The sequence below is a fragment of the Salvelinus alpinus genome, chromosome 2 (assembly GCF_045679555.1).
Source record: "Salvelinus alpinus chromosome 2, SLU_Salpinus.1, whole genome shotgun sequence".
NCBI classification, from domain to species: Eukaryota; Metazoa; Chordata; class Actinopteri; order Salmoniformes; family Salmonidae; genus Salvelinus; species Salvelinus alpinus.
The window spans coordinates 27,884,429-27,907,145 of NC_092087.1; the positions used below are offsets into that span (position 1 = coordinate 27,884,429).

The 22,717-nt window shown below is 42.5% G+C and overlaps 1 protein-coding gene across 1 annotated transcript in view; it reads left to right on the plus strand.

Annotated features, from left to right (window-relative positions):
* The first annotated feature begins 8,380 nt into the window (after positions 1-8,380).
* LOC139557679 (protein FAM107B-like) overlaps positions 8,381-22,717 on the plus strand; it is a 52,832-nt gene continuing 38,495 nt past the window's right edge. The window contains exon 1 of the mRNA XM_071372773.1: positions 8,381-8,510. Coding sequence (XP_071228874.1) covers positions 8,487-8,510 — 24 coding nt within the window. The 5' untranslated portion in view covers positions 8,381-8,486. The remainder of the gene's footprint in view (positions 8,511-22,717) is intronic.

A 22,717-nucleotide genomic window follows, 5' to 3' on the forward strand; every position in this document is an offset into this window, starting at 1 on the left:
GCAGTTAACTATAATGAATTGATCCTCTGCAGCAGAGGTAACTCTGGGTCTTCCTTTCCTGTGGCGGTCCTCATGGGAGCCAGTTTCATCATAGTGCTTGATGGTTTTTGCGACTGCACTTGAAGAAACTTTAAAAGTTCTTGAAATTTTCCGGATTGACTGACCTTCATGTCTTAAAGTAATGATGGATTATTGTTTCTCTTTACTTATTTGAGTTGTTCTTGCCATAATATGGACTTGGTCTTTTACCAAATAGGGCTATCTTCTGTATACCACCCCTACCTTGTCACAACACAACTGATTGGCTCAAATGCATTAAGAAGGAAATACATTTCACAAATGAACTTTTAACAAGGAACACCTGTTAATTGAAATGCATTCCAGGTAAATACCTCATGAATCTGTTTTCCAAGATGGCGTAGCAGTCAGACGTGTGTTTGTCTTTGTCTTATCCTGTGTAAATAGCTTGTTTTTTTCATATATATTTTAATCTCACTTTCTATCTACGAACTAAATATACTTTCCTGCAATGTATCTGCTATTTTTATTCCTTATAACCGGAACCTCCACCAGGAGCTAGCCAGCTAACTAGCTACTAGTCTTTGTTAGACACGGCTAGCGGTCTTCACCTTTAGCTCGGACCAGCCAGCCTTAGTCCGGACAATACCTGCCAGTCTGCACAGCGCGATATCAACCCAGATATTCTCTCTACCACATCACCGGATTCTTGCCGCTCTGGATCACTACACCGGATCATCGCAGCTAGCTAGCTGCAAATGTTAGCTAACACCTCTGTTGCGAAGCAAGCACCAGTTAGCCTTGAGCTAGCCTCGAGCTAGGCCCATATACCAGCTAATTCTAGGGCTACAATACCTCTTTTGCCAATTGGCCTGGACCCTTTATTGTTGACACGGAGCCCCGCCGTCTGCCGACGTAATCGCCCGATGTGGTCTCACAAGACTATTCCTTTACGATGTCGCCGAAGAACAATCTGTTAGCCCCGGCACGCTAGCTTTCTGAATGCCGTGTCCCCCGCTCGCCTAGCGTAGTAGTGACTACCGAACGGCCCCCTGACTCACCTATTGCTGTTCATTGAACCCTATGATCACTCGGCTACACAGCTGATGCCCCCTGGACTGCTTCAATAACACGGTACCTAATTTTGTTTATCTGTCAGCCCCAGCCTTGAACTCAGGCCTTGTATGTACCTAACTGACCCAATCTGCCCATTCACCCATTGTTGTCTTAGCTCTCCCGATCAACACCTGTGATTGTTTTATGCCTCTCTAATGTCAATATGCCTTGTCTACTGCTGTCTCGGCTAGTTCTTATTGTTTTATTTCACTTTAGAGCCCTCAGACCCGCTCAACATGCTTTAGATAGCTCTTTTGTCCCACCCCACACACATGCGTAGACTTCAACTGGTGCCGCCAAAGACGAAAACTCTCTCATTGTCACTCAACACCTAGGTTTAATTCCATTGTACACACATCCTACCATACCCTTGTCTGTACATTATGCCCTGAATCTATTCTACCACACCCAGAAATCTGCTCCATTTATTCTCTGTTCCCAAAGCACTAGACAACCAGTTCTTATAGCCTTTAGCCATACTCTTATCCTACTCCTCCTCTGTTCCTCTGTTCCTCATTTTCCGCCAAGATAGAACTGCCAAAGGGGGCAAAGTTGCAATCTACTGGAGAGATAGTCTGCAGAGTTCTGTCATGCTATCCAGGTCTGTGTCCAAACAGTTTGAGTTTCTACTTCTAAAAATCCACCTTTCCAGAAATAAGTCTCTCACTGTTGCCGCTCGTTATAGACCCCCCTCAGCCCCCAGCTGTGCCCTGGACACCATATGTGAATTGATTGCCCCCCATCTATCTTCAGAGTTTGTACTGTTAGGTGACCTAAACTGGGATATGCTTAACACCCCGGCCATCCTACAATCTAAGCTAGATGCCCTCAATTTCACACAAATTATCAAGGAGCCTACCAGGTACAACCCTAAATCCGTGGACACGTGCACCCTCATAGATATTATCCTGAACAACCTGCCCTCTAAATACACTTCTGCTGTCTTCCACCAGGATCTCAGCGATCACTGCCTCATTGCCTGCGTCAGTAATTGGTCCGTGGTCAAACGACCACCCCTCATGACTGTCAAACGCTCCTTAAAACACTTCAGGCGAGCAGGCCTTTCTAATCAACCTGGCCCGGGTATCCTGGAAGGATATTGAACTCATCCCGTCAGTAGAGGATGCCTGGTTATTATTTAAAAGTGCTTTCCTCAAAATCTTAAATAAGCATGCCCCATACAAAAAAATGTAGAACTAAGAACAGATATAGCCCTTGGTTCACTCCAGACTTGACTGCCCTTGACCAGCACAAAAACATATTGTGGCATACTGCATTAGCCACGAATAGCCCCCGCAATATGCAACTTTTCAGGGAAGTTAGGAACCAACATACACAGTCAGTTAGGAAAGCAAAGGCTAGCTTTTTCAAACAGAAATTTGCCTCCTGTAGCACAAACTCCCAAAAGTTGTGGGACACTGTAAAGTCCATGGAGAATAAGAGCACCTCCTCCCAGCTGCCCACTGCACTGAGGCTAGGAAACACTGTCACCACCAATAAATCTACGATAATTTCAATAAGCATTTCTCTACGGCTGGACATGCTTTCCTCCTGGCTACCCCAACCCCAACCCACAGCAACTTGCCCAAGCCTGTCCCTCTTCTCCTTCACCCAAATCCAGATAGCTGATGTTCTGAAAGAGCTGAAAAATCTGGACCCCTATAAAATCAGCTGGGCTAGACAAGCTGGACCCTCTCTTTCTAAAATTATCCGCCGCAATTGTTGCAACCCCTATTACTAGCCTATTCAACCTCTCTTTCTTTTGTCTGAGATCCCTAAAGATTGGAAAGCTGCAGCAGTCATCCCCCTATTCAAAGGGGGAGACACTCTAGACCCAAACTCTTACAGACCTATATCTATCCTGCCCTGCCTTTCTAAAGTCTTCTTAAGCAAAGTTAACAAACATCACTGACCATTTCGAATCCCACCGTACCTTCTCCGCTATGCAATCTGGTTTCCGAGCTTGTCATGGGTGCACCTTAGCCATGCTCAGGGTCCTAAACAATATCAAAACCGCCATTGATAAAAGACAGTAGTGTGCAGCTGTCTTCATCGACCTGGCCAAGGCTTTCGACTCTGTCAATCACAGCATTCTTATCGGCAGACTCAACAGCCTTGGTTTCTCAAATGACTGCCTCGCCTGATTCACCAACTACTTATCAGAGTTCAGTGTGTCAAATCGGAGGGCCTGTTGTCCGGACCTCTGGCAGTCTCTATTGGGGTGCCACAGGGTTCAATCCTCGGGACGACTCTGTTCTCTGTATATATCAATGTCGTTCTTGCTGCTGGTGATTTTCTGATCCACCTCTATGCAGACGACATCATTCTGTATACATCTGGCCCTTCTTTGGACACTGTGTTAACCAACCTCAAAACAAGCTTTGATGCCATCAACACTCCTTCCGTGGCCTCCAACTGCTCTTAAATGCAAGTAAAACTAAATGCATGCTCTTCAAACGATCGCTGCTCACACCCGCCCGCCTGACTAGCATCACTACTCTGGACGGTTGTGACTTAGAATATGTGGACAACTACAAATACCTGGGTGTCTGGTTAGACTGTGAACTCTCCTTCTAGACTCACATTAAGCATCTCCAATCCAAAATTAAATCTAGAATAGGCCTCCTATTTCGCAACAACGCCTCCTTCACTTACGCTGCTAAACCCTCGTAAAACTGACTATCCTATCGATCCTTGACTTCGGCAATGTCATTTAAATATTGCCTCCAACACTCTACTCAGCAAATTGGATGTAGTCTATCACAGTGCCATCCGTTTTGTCACCAAAGACCCACCACTGTGACCTGTATGCTCTTGTTGGCTGACCCTCGCTTTATATTCGTCAACAAACCCACTGGCTCCAGGTCATTTATAAATCTTTGCTAGGTAAAGCTGGGCCTTATCTCAGCTCACTGGCCACCATAGCAACACCCACCCGTAGCACGCGCGCAAGCAGGTACAGTTGAAGTCGGAAGTTGACATACACCTTAGACAAAAAAAATTAAACTCAGTTTTTCACAATTCCTGACATTTAATCCATGTAAAAATTCCCTGTCTTAGGTTAGTTAGGATCACCACTTTATTTTCAGAATGTGAAATGTCAGAATAATAGAGAGAATGATTTATTTCAGCTTTTATTTATTTCATCACATTACCAGTGGGTCAGAAGTTTACATACACTCAATTAGTACTTGGTAGCATTGCCTTTAAATTGTTTAACTTGGGTCAAATGTTTCGGGTAGCCTTCCACAAGCTTCCCACAATAAGTTGGGTGAATTTTGGCCCATTCCTCCCGACAGAGCTGGTGTAACTGAGTCAGGTTTGTAGCCCTCCTTGCTCGCACACGCTTTTTCAGGTCTGTCCACAAATTTTCTATGGGATTGAGGTCAGGGCTTTGTGATGGCCACTTTGTTGTCCTTAAGCCATTTTGCCACAACTTTGAAAGTATGCTTGGGGTCATTGTGCATTTGGAAGACCCATTTGCGACCAAGCTTTAACTTCCTGACTGATGTCTTGAGATGTTGCTTCAATATATCCACATCATTTTCCTCCCTCATGATGACATCTATTTTGTGAAGTGCACCAGTCCCTCCTGCAGCAAAGCACCCCCACAACATGATGCTGCCACCCCCATGCTTCACAGTTGGGAAGGTGTTCTTCGACTTGCAAGCCTCCCCCTTTCTCCTCCAAACATAACGATGGTCATTATGGCCAAACAGTTCTATTTTTGTTTCATCAGACCAGAGGACAATTCTCCAAAAAGTATGATCTTTGTCCCCATGTGCAGTTGCAAACCGTAGTCTGGCTTTTTATGGCGGTTTTGGAGCAGTGGCTTCTTCCTTGCTGAGCGGCCTTTCAGGTTATGTCGATATAGGACTCGTTTTACTGTGGATTTGCACCTGTTTCCTCCATCTCTTTAAGGATTCACATTTGAGGCCATGTGGTAAACACACCATATATCAAATAAAATCTATGTTTATTTGTGACATGCACAGGATACAGAAGGTGTAAACTGTACAGTGAAGTGGTTACTTGCATAGTAGCAATATCAAAAAAAGAAAATGTCCAGATAAAAATATTATAAACATTTTTTTCATTATTAGATGATAGTGCCTGCTAAATTCAGGGCATCAATGTTGTTGAGAAAAATAGCAAAAAGTTTGTAGTTCTCGATGGCTAATGTTATATCTTTCAAAAACGGCGCGGTAGAAAGGACTGTCAACACATACTGAATAGCTCACATTATAGACAAAAGCATGCTACATGGCAGACCAATCCAAACCCATCTCCCGGCATGTCCAGCCCATCCATTATCACAGCCAATCAAGGCTAGCGGGAAGGTTCCTGCCTTTGCTTTGTCTTTATGGACGGGATACAAGTTTGTTATTAAGGCACTTGAAAGTTCACATGTTCCAGAAGGCATTTCTGCCCTAAAGAAATTGATTAAAAAATGTATGTTTACGTTCAAATGCCACTCCTGTGAAGTATTTGACGTACGACATACGCCTAGTTTCCTGAAACGACTCACAATTTAACTGCAGTGTCTGTGAAAGAGCTGAATTGAGCACACAGCCTACAGATGGCAGTAGAAACTCACTATGTGACATTGTTGCCCAGTCTGTTGCACTGAGATAGCAGAGATTACTACAATTGAATAGAAAGTCTAAATGTGTATAAGTGGCTGTGCCCTAACAGTCTTAACAGTCTTAACTAGCTGACTTTTCTTGCCTCTCATTCTGCATGACTTCTAATCTGAAAATGAATGAAACAATCAAATATAATTCAAGGTCAAGGCCACTCACCCATTCCATAAGGGAGCAGCACAGGGAAAGAATATTACAGTATTCCAAAGTATTGGGACACAGTCTGGAAATGTATACTGTACAGTTTGAAACAGTGTGTAATAGTGCAATGTGACACATTTTATTCATTTTAGCAGCACGAGTAGCGTTTACAACAATATCATGGTCGAGCTGAATATTGTCCTTGTGAATGGTGGGTTTCATTATAGAAGCCCTTCTGTGTAATAGAAAAGGCATACACTTTGAAGACACTTAAAGGCACTTTGACAACTTTTGAATAGTTTTTCAGTAAGTTAATTCAAATTGTTTGTATCTTTCAAGGTGAAAGTGGGGAGATTGAAAAGATTGATTCCGTCAACATGTATTCTGAAAGTAAGTGCCTCTGGTCTCTGCATATAAACAGGAATTCAACATAATAAAAAATACAATGTAACTTCCTGGTACTATTTTGGTGCATCCTAAAGAAATAAGCTTTAGGTAATTAACATTTTACATTGCAATTCGTAGGTACCTGGTAAATAGTGTACTGTAAAACCATGCATAAAAAATGCTTCCTGCATTTAGGTGAGGACTCATTGGTGTTTCCTGAGGAAGATCAAACTCCAAACAATTGTTCTGGTGGCCTCAGATGATCCAGCGAATTGACTTAATTGATAAGAAATTGATCCCAACCCTGCACAGTAACTCCAACTCTGGATTGGGAAAGACTAAAATGACTTTTCTGACCAGCATCACATTAACAACCCAATTAGACAAAATCTAAAACTGTCTGATGCTGTCTCTCAGGATGACTGATGCGATCAGGGAGACGTTTGTCAGTTTGGGGAGCACTGGGGCGATGTCACTGGAGACCAGGGATGGCTGGGTCTTTGTCGGAGCAGGTGATATGAATGGACAGAGCCCCTTTGAGAAGGTACAGTAAGAATGTACTTTTCATTTCTAGGTTATAAAGTTGAAAAAAAGCAAATTGTATGCACCTTGTGTAAGTTAATCATACATTTTCTTATTCGTTGGTGTACATCCTCCATATAGGTTGTGAAGAACAATGTTGAGACAAATGTGTATGATGGATGGCCAGGTGTGGTGGAGGTGGGAGGCTGCATGCCGAGGAGGAGCAGAGAGTAAGGAATATGATGGTTGCACGGAAGAGTTCCTTTACAGAGCTGTTCTCATTATTCGATATGTAAAATATTACTTGTTGATGTCTAGTTCTAGCATATCAACTCTATCAGTTTATTTATCCTTTCAGAATTGATGTATGATTTTAGAATACTTGTGTAGAATAAATCTATTGATTGATCTATAATCTTTGATAGATAATGTACAAAGGGACTTCTCTTTCTCCACTTGTCTTACCCTAGAGGCTGTTAAGCAAATGGTAGAAGCAAAGTTGGGAGTTAAAGTTTCAGAGCTACATGTAAACTTAGGAACGCAAGTAAGATGGAGCGAGAGAATGAGAACAAGAACAAAGACATTGTGTGTACAGTAGGAGTGAACCAAACCAAAGGTGGCCTTTGAACTCTGTGGGCTGCCTTAGCTGTGCCTCCAGAGCTAGCCCTCTGTGATGTCATAAGCTTGCCCGATCTGTGGCATCTGCTTCTAGTGGCCAAATTCCCAAACAGGGAAAGGGAAGACACTCAGAACCCAGGGCTGTATTTCATTCAGTGAACAAGGGACAAGGGAGTTAACAAGAGCATAAGCGATGGAGCAACTTTCTGGAATGAAATGCAGCCCTAGCAGAGCCTGAGAAGGTGAGAAGACAAAAAGACCATAACAAACAGCTAGAAACTCACACACACACACACCTAGGCATAGTCCGTCCAGCCCAGTGCTGTCCAGCGCCTGGAAGTAGCCAGGGTGGTGACTGGTGACAGTGACAGCCATGACACAGTGTGCTCTCTTCCTGGCTTCCTGCTCTGTCAGGCCCAATTACCATAATCCCCCCTTCTGTCCTTAAGTCCGCTAAGAGTGGGGAGTCAGCCAGCAACAGGTGGCTGAGAAGGGTCAGCTCTTCTACACTGGCCATGCTCAGAAGTCCTTCCCCTCACTCAGACACATACAGTACACACACTCCTCTCTCTCTCTCTCTCTCTCTCTCTCTCTCTCTCTCTCTCTCTCTCTCTCTCTCTCTCTCTCTCTCTCTCTCTCACACACACACACACTACCCAGCCTTCTTTCTCTCCCTCTCTTTATACAATCTGACTCATATGACCTTGCAATAGTTGAGGTTTGATTTGTGGCGTTATGGATCCCTCCTCAACCAGCCAGGACAGCCAGTCTAGTCTTAAGGAACACCTTGTAAACTAGTATTGTCTGGAGTACAGTACAGCACCCCTGTCTGTTGTTGTCACGGTGCCAGAGGGAGAGCTAGGAGGCTCCTCTTCGCCCCCGTCCGTTTGCCCCCTCCCTGGAGCATGCAGGAAGGGTGGACAGAGCAGAGCTGAGCTGAGGGAGAGCCTGGAGCCTGGCCCTGCCTAGAGGAGTGGAGGGACTTAGAGGAGCTACACCTGACCAGGCATACGGAGTAGAGCGAACTGCACATCCAGCAGTATGGGGGCATCTTATTCAAAGAAGGTAAGTCGGCTTCCTATTCTAAGACGGGTTGTTGCTGTTCAACACTGTTCATTTGTCATACTATACTGCCCCAATACATCTTGTTAACCATATATATGTTTGTTTGCTTATTTATTTAATTACCTGTTGGTGGTGTAGTTTAGGTATAAGGGGGAGTCACATGAGTGGGCCTTTGTGCTAGACTGCAACATATAACTAAGCTGTTATCTAATTTGCTGAATACTTAGGATTTATTTGAAGACTCATAAAGAATCAAGAACACCTTTTGGCTTAAAATAGACAGAGACACCTGTGTCTGTTTACAATAATACTATATTCAGTGTATGGTAACTGTGGACATTACAGACTAACAACATAACTTAATCACTTGGTTAAACTTCACACAGAACATAACAACTTGTATTACTCTGTCTTGACACTTGTCATATTAGCGGTTTGAATGGCAGGATTACCAACCTTGACCTTCCCATTGTTTCCCATCACGCAGCCATGCATGAATGTAACTGCATAATGCTGGGTATGAAGGCATTTATAGAGAATGTAAATTCTGCAAATACTCCAGAGGTTTCTCATGATCCAGGGAACCTCATTGTTGGCTGTTGAGCAGGCAGATCATGTCCAATAGAGTATGCACACTGTTGCATTCACAAATATTTGAGCTATGGGGTGGGACACGCCTGTTTAAGGGTGTGGATCGGGGTGTGTTGACACCATGGAGCCACCGAATGTGAGCTGACAGCTGGGGTTCCCAGAGGGTTACTAGGGCATTATGGGATGCATGCATGTTTATTCTCATCAGGGGTCTTGTGTCATATCTGAGGGGAATTTATGACAGTCAGATTAATGGGAGTATATCTATCTCTGATTCATACAATATATATTTCTGTGCTATGGTGAAGCCAGCCTGGAGTCAACAAGTGTTCATTTGAATGAGCTGTGAAGTTAGGAATTTTGTTAAAAGAGAACACATTACAATATCACCTACCTGCAGGTGCTTTTCCCTCATTGATATAGATTCACTGCAGTTTGCTGCAGATTTCTTTGCATTGCTTTGTTTACAATGCCATTGTCGCCAAGTAAGGGAGAACGGTGCACACACAACACATAAAAATCTTATACTGTTATGAAATACAACCATCATGACACTCACGGATCTCAACACAGTGTGACTGTATCTTCAGGTATCTCTTGTCATTTTCACCAATGAAATGACTCAACCTTTCCCAACACCACCACCACCATTTCAACTCCAAAGTCCAAACCAGAATTACCCCCATGGGTAAATATGAGGAGGAGGCATATGCTTGATCTCTTTTTGCCCCACACATCCATTAGTTGAGGGGAGGATGGAGAGATAGAGGGAAAGAGCACTGAGTGATCAAGGGAGAGGGGGAAAGAGCACTAGGCTCTCAGAACAGTGAAAATGTCACTGCACGACCAGGCTGTAATTTCATCCCCTCTGCCAGTTTCCGGGCCCCGCTTGGCACCATGTGAATACCCGGTCGGCCTGGACCTCACAAAACAGCGCCGGTACCAGCCATCAGCCCTACCAGCACAACACAACACTCCCTTTCACTGCGACTAGCACAGAGACCGGAGGGGAATGGAGGAGGAAACTATTTGGCTGGTGCTTCCCGTCTTCTTGTGTTGCTGGGATGGGTGGGTGTTTGGGTGGTATGGCATAAATGTAGCAAGCATAAACAACGTAAGAAGTGAGGCGTTAAGAATCATTCTCACATGCTTCGCTACACCAGCTAAAGGAGGCTGTAATTATAATGAGGAAATTTTGCTCTGATTAATTTTCAAAACAATTTCTGGTTATTTAATGTAATAGAATATTATGTAATAGAAAACAGTTCATTAGACAACTAGCTGTAACATGAGAAAGTATTTTGTTTTCATCTCTCCCATTGGATGGCTGGCTTAGTTTTATAAATCTATAACCTATAAGAAAACCTGTCTCAGGTACCATAACAAATTCCTCTTAATCACAGAGGGGAAGAGATGGATGGAACACCATGGGGAAGAGATTGATGTAACACCAGGATATTTGATTTGGCTGCACCCATGATGAGAGAGCAGCATAGTTATGGCGCTCTGTCTGCACTGATAATACTGTGATTGCTCTACTGCTATCTGGGACATCAAGTAGAGTTAAATCCGTCTTGTGCCAAAGACCCACTGAGGCAGATTAAGGCAATCAGAGAAAATCCCTGTCTACATTACCCAACGGACAGGCTAAAAATACTGGTTACCTCTTGGAAAGAGTTTTACTGTGAAGTACCTGGTGTTATGGTCTCAGGCATGCAGAGAAACAATACAGTATCAGTGATTTGTTTCCTCAAGGATCTAAAGTTATCCTAAATCTTGCCATCTTCTTTTCAGACTTAATTGCAAAGTAATGTATGTGATATAACAGCACTATAAAAATGCTGAATAACAACCATTCCTCTGTTACATTTCCGACTACACAACCAGAAGAATAGGTAATGTGTAGGTATTTGTTACATAACTGTTTAATTAGACTTCCAGACATAAGAACAGACCCATGCAGCTATTTGGAATGCTTTTCTATTCAACTGTCTGGCTCATCAAAGGGGTTATTTAGTCACTATTGTCTGTGGCCACCAACACTGTCTAAATCATTGAGGGAGAGAGATGTTTGAGGGAGATGCGACTAGAAGGTGGTTAGTAGCCTACAGGTCCTTAAAGTGCTGGGTCATGGCTAAGTACATGTGTGTATGTGCTAAGAGTGTTTTTTAAAAAGGTTAGTGTAGTGTCATAGCTCTTATTAGTTATTTATACAATAAGAAAGACTCTGAATACAAGGAATTGAAATGGAGCTTCACATTTACTAAAACGAGTTAGTACCAGAATAACATAGAACAACACTGCGCATGACCAAGGGTGCTCCATTCTTAAAGGGGACATCAGTAATTAACAGAACATAACAGAAAGTATTCTGAATCCCCAAACAGTTGACAGTCAATGAACAATTGAACTGGAGTACACAGGGTACAAAAGAAAACATTAACAGTTAACATTAACACTATTTTGAAATGTACTCACTACTCTTAATGTTTTTTTCCATAAGTACCATCAGATCAGTTGAGGAGTTTATGTAAATAGTCACACCCTTCTGATTGAGAGCTTTGGGAGTAAATCAGGGTATGGTTGAGGTGAGGCACGGTATGTTTAATATCTGTATTGATCTGGCTGTAGTGAGAAAGCGAGGGGTAGGTTATCGTATGCAGATGGCTACACCGACTTAGGAAACATCCATTAGTTAAGTTTGGCAAACCAGATGTACTGCTTACGTATTACTCACACAGAGATGGTAATGACGCTAGGACTAAACCCCTCAAGACCAACAATAACCTCAGAATCTGTAATACAGGGGTTTATTGTAACACCATTCAATGTTCAAGACGCTCAGAAGACCAAGCTCTGGGCAGGACAAATTCCATGCTTGAAAACCAACATTGTCACATGAGCTATATGTTGAAAACTGAGACAGGAGACTAGTACTTACTACTTCAACTGAACACAAGCAATTCTCAAGATGAAGGTTAAAGAGTAAGCCACACACTAACCTTTCCCTGAACCATGACCCTTTGTTATACAGTGAGAAAGAAACATGAGAAGGCATGTGTGTGTTCAGCCCTCTTTAGGGCATGTAAAATACACAGCCCCCTTGAGGGATTTGCACATGGTGTTGAGTGTGTCCTGTTGGATGTGTTGTGGTGAGGGAGGAAAGGGTTGAGAGCACCTCAGACACAGCTTGCCCTGGCAGTGTCCGTAAGACTTCATTAAACAGGAGGAATTTAGGATCAGTCTCAGTGAGCTACAGAGATATCTGTGGATAATGGGTTTAAATATCTCCAAAACAGTAGGTTGTGTCCCTGTGAATTTCCTTATAAGGCAACTTGGAAAATATAATAATACACAGAAGTAGACACTTGTCAAAAGTGAATGAGGAGAATTGGGGGTATCTGTATCTGTTGTTGTTGTTAGGGGTCACTGAATGTTTAAAAAGGAAGAGTTGATCTTTGCCCTCTGGGTCCTGAAGTTTGACCAAATGCTTTTGATCCATGTTGAGTTCTAACCAACCCAGGGCACCCAATCACCAGTCACTCCCTCAACCCTGACGCCAACAGTGTCTGGTATTGTATAAGACTCAAAGCAGGAGACTCATAGCCTTCATAATATTTATCACAGGGAGAGACAACAGAGAGAACCATACAATGTAGCTGAGAGTGACTGGACTGAACTGGGCTGAACAGCTTGTGCCCTATCTGTGCTTTGCCTTTATATCTTGTAAAGCTGCAGAGGGTAATGGAACAAAATCTCATCTAACTACTTCTTCAATAAACTATAATTACTGTTATTGTTATCAAGCAGACTGAAATCGTCCATTTCAGTCTGTTTTTGCAACAAACTAAATGGCACTCTGCCTTATGTTATGGTAACAGTAATCATTACTGTGCTGACTAAACTTTTTTTTTCACCTTTATTTAACCAGGTAGGCTATTTGAGAACAAGTTCTCATTTACAACTGCGACCTGGCCAAGATAAAGCAAAGCAGTGTGACACAGACAACAACACAGAGTTACACATGGAATAAACAATAAACAATAAACAAGCCAATAACACAATAAACAAGTCAATGACACAGTAGAAAAAAATATAGTCTATATACAGTGTGTGCAAAAGGCATGAGGTAGGCAATACATAGGTTAGAGTGGCGAATAATTACAATTTAGCAGATTAACACTGGAATGATAAATGAGCAGATGATGATGTGCAAGTAGAGATACTGGTGTGCAAAAGAGCAGAAAAGTAAATAAAAACAGTATGGGGATGAGGTAGGTAGATTGGGTGGGCTATTTACAGATGGACTATGTACAGCTGCAGCGATCGGTTAGCTGCTCAGAAAGCTGATGTTTAAAGTTGGTGAGGGAAATAAAAGTCTCCAACTTCAGCGATTTTTGCAACTCGTTCCAGTAACTGGCAGCAGAAAACTGGAAGGAAAGGCGGCCAAATGAGGTGGTGGCTTTGGGGATGATCAGTGAGATATACCTGCTGGAACGTGTGCTACGGGTGGGTGTTGTTATCGTGACCAGTGAGCTGAGATAATGCGGAGTTTAACCTAGTATAGATTTATAGATAACCTGGAGCCAGTGGGTCTGGCGACGAATATGTAGCGAGGGCCAGCCGACTAGAGCATACAGGTCGCAGTGGTGGGTGGTATAAGGTGATTTGGTAACAAAACGGATGGCACTGTGATAGACTGCATCCAGTTTGCTGAGTAGAGTATTGGAAGCTATTTTGTAGATGACATCGCCGAAGTCGAGGATCGGTAGGATAGTCAGTTTTACTAGGGTAAGTTTGGCGGCGTGAGTGGAGGAGGCTTTCACATGACATGAGAACATTACAATGACTGTCTGTCCTTGAGATCATTGGAGTCGTCTAGAATAGGCACCAACAACCGGGGAGAATGATGTCTGTATCATGGCAATAGTGAAAAGATATAAAACGTGGAGTACCCACAAATTCCAATAGATGCGGTAAAGAGGTCAATGGAATACAGACCGTGGGGGATAGAAGGACGCCGGATTGGTGCACATTCAACAAATCTGATCTAACAAAGTAGATAATTATCAAATCCGTCATGATTAATGTATTGTAACAGGCCTACAATGTGGTTACTAAGTCCAATTTGGATATATTTGTCTGTTTTCTCTACATAACATTTACAAGTGAGTGCTAAATGCTAACTCTCGTTAGTATAAGCTGGTAGCATCGCTGGCATACAGAAATCGGTGGTGGTAGTCAAAGTCGTTTTTTAATTGATTGGTGACGATGACATGTGTTTAGGTTGACATTCATACAAGCATTATGCTCAGATTTTACCTCAACATAGTGTGAAATACACATATAAACAATAGCCTAAATGTGGGTTAGTTTTGCTGGGGGGCAATGAGAAGATTTAGGATCTTTCTCCCATGGCATATTCCCCCCACACGTTTCCATGGCATTTCTATTGTTTGGGTCGAGTTCCATTGACCTATTTACCACATTGAGCCCAACCCTGATGGACAGGCAATTGATAAGAGGCTGACAGAGCAGCAAACCCAGACCTGGCCTGACAGCAAGGACGGATGACACAGGACAGGTTGTAGTTCCATCACAGGCTGCACTGACACCAGCTTTAGCCTGGCATGGTCTGGGATCAAAGTGAGTGACCTGGCCTGTACCAGCCAGGCCAGGTCACTCACCTTTCACCTGTGGGTCACACTTTGATCCCAGACCATGCCATGCTGAGGCTGGTGTCAGTGCAGCCTGTGATGGAACTACAACCTGTCCTGTGTCATCCGTCCTTGCTGTCACACATCTGTCCCTGGCATGTGACCCAGTGTTGTAGTACTCGAGACCGGTCTCACTGAGACACTCAATACGGAGGCTGGGAATGTAAATACAATCAAACTTGGATGGGCAATGATCACAAGCCAGTCATAATGTGGCTAATAGGCTATCCTATCTATTTATGTAGCAAGCTAAAAACACAGAGACTAACATTAGCTAGCTAGCTAGCTGTTAGAAGGATTTCATACCATTGGAGGAGTGGGTAAGTGACTGACTTTTTCCCCTCATATCGTTTTCAGTGTCTGGGGTTCTATGTTGTCCTTGTTTTGTATTTCTGTGTGTTTGGCCTGGTATGGTTCTCAATCAGAGGCAGCTGTCTATCGTTGTCTCTGATTGAGAATCATACTTAGGTAGCCTGTTCCCACCTGTGTTTGTGGGTGGTTGTTTTCTGTTTAGTGTGTCACCTTGCAGAACTGTTCGTTTATCGTTTTTGTTGTTTTGTTCTGGTATTCATATTCATGAAAAGGAATTATGAATACTTACCACGCTGCACCTTGGTCTTCTCCTTCTCCTCTATACGACGATCGTTACACTCTGGTTATCTACTCCAATCTCAGAGCACTTTCGTCGGAGTGTGCCAGAGAGCAGAGGAGCTGATGAATTTACAAACGTGCAAAACCCAGTTGAATATGACCGGTGTCAGTAAACGTATGCAAAATAAGTAATAGTTAGTCAAGAACTCTCTAGATGACATGTAAACAGACTAACCAGCTCTGCTACAGTGAGTAAAATGGTCAGTGAGGTCTCGTTTGTGTCTGGAAGAAGCTATCTAGCAAGCTAGCCAACTTTAGCCAGTTAGCTTGGGTGCTTGGTTGGGACAAGCATGCATTAGCAGACAAGCTGCAGAAGGACGGGGAGGCTACAATTCCCCATTGTTTATCAGTGCAATTTTGACAGCCAACTAGCTGAAAAAAGTTTGAGAATTTATCTAATGTTCCTTTGTTAGATTTTAGCTCATCTTGCTTTGGCTAGCATTAGTTGTTTAACTTGTTGTTGATGTGCATAACTGAGGGAGAGAGAGCCTACCTTTTCATGGTTGTTTCCTCAATAGGACTGTAAAGAGGACTTCCATGTTGTTTTCATAAATGCAGAAATCCATTCAGGTGAATTTTGTGTATTTTGGTGAATGCGTTCTAATGATCTAAAGTTGCGCTGTTGCAACTGCTTGTAAACACACAGTCCAGTTCAAAGTGAATTATGGAAGGCCCAGTGGCAAATGGCTTGTTTGTATAAAGCCCTACTGTAGCTCTGATTGGCTATAGCGCACCGGTCTGTGTAGACTCCGGTTTTATTTCCTGCAGTGTCTATTAATTGTCGAAACGCACGGCCACTTTCCCACTCTATATTGCTATAGAATTTTCACAAATGCCCTAGTACAGGTATTCCCCCAGGGGTACGCGCAATGCCGTTGGGGGTACGCCAAATTTTCAAACAGTACATTTATTTTTTCCAACAGGGCTATGCGTTTGGGTGAGTTTTTTTTCTCACCTGAGTAGCATCGTTTCACTGCCAAAAATAAAATTAAACCATCTAGTGTTCAGCGAAATAACAACACAATGTCAAACACAGGTAGCCTAGTCAAATAATTTACATCCAGTCACATTAACCGTTACTTTCTCGTGGGAAACCTTCACTCTTGCGCGGGAAACCTTCACTCTTGCACAGACAGTTAGAAACAAAACATGACAATTTGAAAAATAAGCCACGCAATTCAATTGATGAAAGAACGAGATTATGCTCTAAAAATAGCCCTAAAATCTAAATTAGAGCATGACAGACGTAGGTTTACCATGTTGAGAAATAAGGTGATGAAAGAAATCAGACAGGCCAAGGCAAACTTTTTTATTAACATAATTGGTGAAGCAAAGGGAAATTCTAAATTGATATGGGAGAATCTAAAAAAGTTAACAGGGAAAGACCATAGTAACACTGCAAAAAGACTAGAAATCATGGTGAATAACAATCTAACACAGGATGCAGTCGAAATAGCAATAGACTTCAATTCCTACTTTATTGACTCTGTCAGGGTACTGACACAGAACCCCTCCACTGGTTTCTTGGGCTCAGTGCTAGTGAATGACACTCAACCTGTCTTCATCATAAGGGAGGTTTCTGAGTCAAAGGTGAACAAGGTGATTAGCTCACTGAAGAACTCTAAAGCTAAAGATGTGTTTGGGATGGACTCTACCTTTCTTAAAAACTACAAAGAGTCACTCATTGGCCCCATTACTAAGGTCACCAACACATCTATTGGTCTCGGTGTGTTTCCAAGGGTATGGAAGTCGGCCATAATAACGGCCATCTTTAAATCAGGCGACCCTGCTGACGTGAGTAACTACAGGCCCATTAGTATACTACCTGTGGTGTCAAAGGTTGTTGAAAAGTGTGTACCAGAACAACTGATTGCCCACCTCAACAACAGCCCCTTCACATTACACTCCATGCAGTTTGGCATCAGAGCGAAACACTCCACAGAAACGGCCAACTGCTTTCTTCTGGATGTGAAGTCCAAGATGGACAAAGGGGGTGCTGTTGGGGCTGTGTTTCTGGACCTAAGGAAGGCTTTTGATACTGTTAACCATGAGATTCTCATCACAAAATTGTCCAAGTTCAACTTTTCCCCTGATGCCTTGAGATGGATGAAATCATACCTTGAAGGCAGAACTCAGTGTGTCAGAGTGAGCAATGAGCTGTCGCCCACTCTTAGCTATGATGTGGGCGTGCCCCAAGGGTCAATACTGGGGCCCCTCCTGTTCAGCCTGTACATTAATGATCTGCCTTCTGTCTGTACTGGGTCTGAAGTTCAAATGTATGCAGATGATACAGTGATATATGTGCATGCAAAGAGCAAACAACAAGCTGCACAAGAACTCACTACTGTAATGGTCCAGGTTACAAAGTGGCTCAGTGACTCGTGTTTGCATCTCAATGTGAAAAAAACTGTTTGCATGTTCTTCACAAAGAGGGCAACAGATGCTACTGAGCCAGATGTCTATGTGTCAGGGGAGAAGCTCCAGGTGGTATCCGATTTTAAGTACCTTGGCATCATACTTGATTCCAACCTCTCTTTTAAAAAGCATGTGAAAAAGGTAATTCAAATAACCAAATTCAACCTAGCTAATTTCCGATTTATACGAAATTGTTTGACTACAGAGGTAGCAAAACTGTACTTCAAATCTATGATACTCCCCCACTTAACATACTGCTTGACTAGTTGGGCCCAAGCTTGCTGTACAACATTAAAACCTATTCAGTCTGTCTACAAACAGGCTTTCAAAGTGCTTGATAGGAAGCCCAATAGCCATCATCATTGTCACATCCTCAGAAAGCATGAGCTCTTGAGTTGGGAAAATCTTGTGCAATACACCGACGCATGTCTTGTATTCAAGATCCTTAATGGCCTGGCTCCCCCTCCACTCAATATTTTTGTTAAACAGAAAACCCAGACATATGGCAGCAGATCCACAAGGTCTGCCATGAGAGGTGACTGTATAGTTCCCCTAAGGAAAAGCACCTTTAGTAAATCTGCATTCTCTGTGAGAGCTTCCCATGTCTGGAATACACTGCCATCAGACACACATAACTGCACCACATATCACACTTTCACAAAATGCTTGAAGACATGGCTAAAGGTCAATCAGATTTGTGAACATGGTCCCTAGCTGTGTGTTGCCGCTTTCCATGTCTGTTGTCTGTAACTTGTAAGGTGTGGAAACACTTTGTTGCTTTTATGAATTTTGTCTTGCTGCTTTTTTTTCTATGTTGCTCTGTCTGTATGCTACGTCTTGCTTGTCCTATGTTGCTCTGTCTTTCTTGTTCTATGTTGCTATTGTCTATATTGTAATTGTTTTTAATAACCTGCCCAGGGACTGCGACTGAAACGTTGATTAATGTGCACTGTCCCTGTAAAAATAAAAATAAACTCAAATAAACTCAAACTCAAGTTGAGCCACGCAAGTTTGAGCGAGAATAAAGACGACTTTCGAGTAGTAAGACATGTATAAAAGCAACAGATACTATTAATAAGAAGGGGCTAGAAGTGTCTTATATGGTGAGCTACCGTGCGGCTAGGACAGGCAAGCCCCATACAATTGTGAAGGACTTAATTCTTCCTGCTGCCGTGGATATGGTGGGAAATGGTGGATATGGGGGGACAATGCTGGGGAAAAAGGCCCAAAAAAACTATACAGACAGTGCCTTCATCAAACAACACTGTTTTATGACGCATCAGTGACATGGCAGGAGATGTTTTGAAACAATTATTGCTTCGCATACAAGCCTGTGAATTATATGTGTTACAGCTGGATGAGTCAACAGATGTGGCGGGCCTGGCACAGCTCCTGGTATATGTCAGTTACATTTATGGGGGGGTCAATTAAGGAAGAGGATATTTCTATACATGAGAGGATATTTTTTAAGTACTGTACAGCTTTGTGACATCAAATGGACTTGTGGTCGTCAAAATGTGATGGTGTCTGTACTGATGGCGCAAAAGCCATGACAGGGAGACATAGTGGAGTGGTAACGCACGTAAAAGCAGTTGCCCCCGACACCACTTGGGTACACTGCAGCATCCACCGAGAGGCTCTTGGTGCCAAGTGAATGCCTGACAGCTTGAAAGATGTTTTGGACACTACAGTGAAAATGGTTAACTTTCTTAAAGCAAGGTCCCTGAACTCTCGTGTATTTTCTGCATTATGCAATGATATGGGCAGCGACCATGTAACGCTTTTACAACATACAGAAGTGCGCTGGTTATCAAGGGGCAAAGTATTAACACGTTTTTTGAATTGAGAGACGAGCTTAAAGTGTTCTTTACTGACCATAATTCTCACTTGTCTGACCGCTTGCATGATGACAAGTTTCTCACACGACTGGCCTATCTGGGTGATGTTTTTTCTTTCCTGAATGATCTGAATCTAGGATTACAGGGACTCACTGCAACTATATTCGATGTGCGGGACAAAATTGAGGCTATGATTAAGAAGTTGGAGCTCTTCTCTGTCCGCATTAACAAGGACAACACACAGGTCTTTCCATCATTGTATGATTTTTGTGTGTGCAAATGAACTAAAGATTACAGACAATGTCAAATGTGATATAGCGAAGCACCTGAGTGAGCTGGGTGCGCAATTACGTTGGTACATTCCCGAAACGGACGACACAAACAACTGGATTCATTATCCCTTTCATGCCCTGCCTCCAGTCCCCTTACCGATATCTGAACAAGAGAGCCTCATCGAAATTGCAACACGCGGTTCTGTGAAATTTTTATTTAATCAGAAGCCACTGACAGATTTCTGGATAGGGCTGCGCTCAGAGTTTCTTGCCTTGGCAAATCGCGCTGCTAAGACACTGATGCCCTTTGCAACCACGAACCTATGTGAGAGTGAATTCTCAGCCCTCACTAGCATGAAAACTAAATACAGGCACAGACTGTGTGTGGAAAGACTCTCTCCAATACAACCCAACATTGCAGAGTTATGTGCATCCTTTCAAGCAAACCCTTCTCATTAACCTGTGGTGATTTATTCACAATTTTTGATGAACAAATAAGGTTTCATATGTAAGGTGGCTAAATAAAGAGCAAAATTATTGATTATTGTTATATTATTATTTGTGCCCTGGTCCTATAAGAACTCTTTGTCACTTCCCACGACCCGGGTTGTGACAAAAACTCACACTCATTCTTCTGTTTAATAAATGTATTGTATAGTGTGTGTGTGGCAGGCTTACAATGATGGCAAAAAACAACATTTGAGAGTGCGCTGACCCTGGTACTAGAGGGGGTACGCAGCTGGAGGTTGAACGTTTGAAGGGGTACGGGACTATAAAAAGTTTGGGAACCATTGCCTTAGTATACATAATTCCCAAACATTCTAAGAATTTATGAAATCTTGAAAATGACCATATGTGACCGAGCTCCTCGATTTGGTCTTATCTAGAATAATTTGAAATTGTGTTTTTTTACATTGGATAAAAGTAGAGACTCGGGGCTAGAAAATGGTATGTCATACACTGCATTTGAGGAACAATAGGAAAGTAATTCTGCTTTGAAATTTGATAAACTTCTAACTCCACTTTTGAGAAAATGGCCTTTAAATGTAATGGTACACGTACTGGAGAGCTCTTCTTTGTCTACACCCATTCAGCATCGTTCACACCCTCTTAAGCCTTAGCCCCACCCATGTCTTTAAAGATTCACCTGAGGCCATGTGGTAAACACACGCTACATGAAGTTTATTTGTCACATGCACAGGATACAGAAGGTATAAATGGTACACTGAAATGGTTACTTGTATAGTAGCAATATCAAAAACAGAAACTGTCCAGATAAAAATATTTTATTATATGATGCTTGAAGGAAATGCTATAACCATCCCCCAGCCACATCTAGCTGTGTATGGGTCACTATTGTCTAGACATTTACGTTCAAATGCCGCTCCTGTGAAGTAGTGATGTGCAATATACGCCTAGTTTCCTGAAACCAGTCACATCTTAGTGGTCGGTTGTCAGAAAATGTTTTAAAAAGTGTCATATTCTTCCTTGTGGTGTAAATGAAAAGATTTTAATGAGATTTCAAGTTGCTAAAATGCTGTCAGTTCCACTTTAAATGCTACAATGTTTCTCGCACATGAGTTATTTCAAAGAGATGGCGAACAACAGTAAGCACGCTGCAATAAAAAACACAGTTTCACTCACCAGATGTCGATCATTTGAAACATAACTTCTTGTTGAAAGTTATTATTGAAAAGGGAGTTGCTAACAAATTTGCAACAATATCCTCTTTGATAACACCTGCTGCAGCCGCTGCAAACTAGCCAACAACAAAAGCTAGCTAGAAGTTTCCATATGTTTTTGTAAAAGCAATCCCACCCATTAAGTCAAAATGTGATTGGTTGATTCCACTGTCACTCCAAAATGTTGCCCTAATATAGTTGAATGGCAGATGTCTTTATATAGCTAGCCAATGGCTGACATTGCTAGCTCGATTTATCTCCCCAGAGACCAGCAAAGAAAATCCTGATTGGATCTTGTTTTCTCTTCAGTGTTAACGCTTTCCAACAAAAACTGAAGAGATTAAATCAGATCATTGAAAAATAATAATATAATTATAAAAAGTATTGTATAAATCCTTAACCCTTCTCTGAAGGCATAGTAGGCCCATTGTGTTTGGGTTAGTAATAATTTGTAGAGTCGCTCTATTTTCCCTCAGCATACATGTTTCACTATTCTGAATGTCTAAAGAATCCATACATTGTTCTGAAATATGAACACAGAAATATTGGTGCATGTTGAACTCTGTTATAAGGTGGTGATTTGACAAAATTACAATCATGGTCTTGAATTGGACTCTCATTTTTCTGGTCTCGGTCTTGCCTCGGTCTCGAACCCCTTGTCCCCCTCCTGGTCTCGGTCTATAATCGGTCTCGAACCCCTTGTCCCCCTCCTGGTCTCGGTCTTGAATCGGTCTTGCTTTAGGTGGTCTCGAAAACAACACTGATGTGACCTACAGGGGCCCAGCTGCAGATGTATAGGACCAGATGGTGTTTCTGTTTATCTGCATGGCCCTGTCCTCATTAAGAGCTCTTCTGGCTCCACCATATAGAACATTATACTGAAAACAGTTAAAATCCCTCAGATATCTGTTTGTTCACTGAAGCATATGGTTAGTGCTCGACAATTACATGACCTGAAATGGTACTGTAGCTGTAATGAGCTTAGTTATCTTTAGCGTGCCTAGCTCTGAAGTTAATTACTGCCACCACAATCTGTAGAGA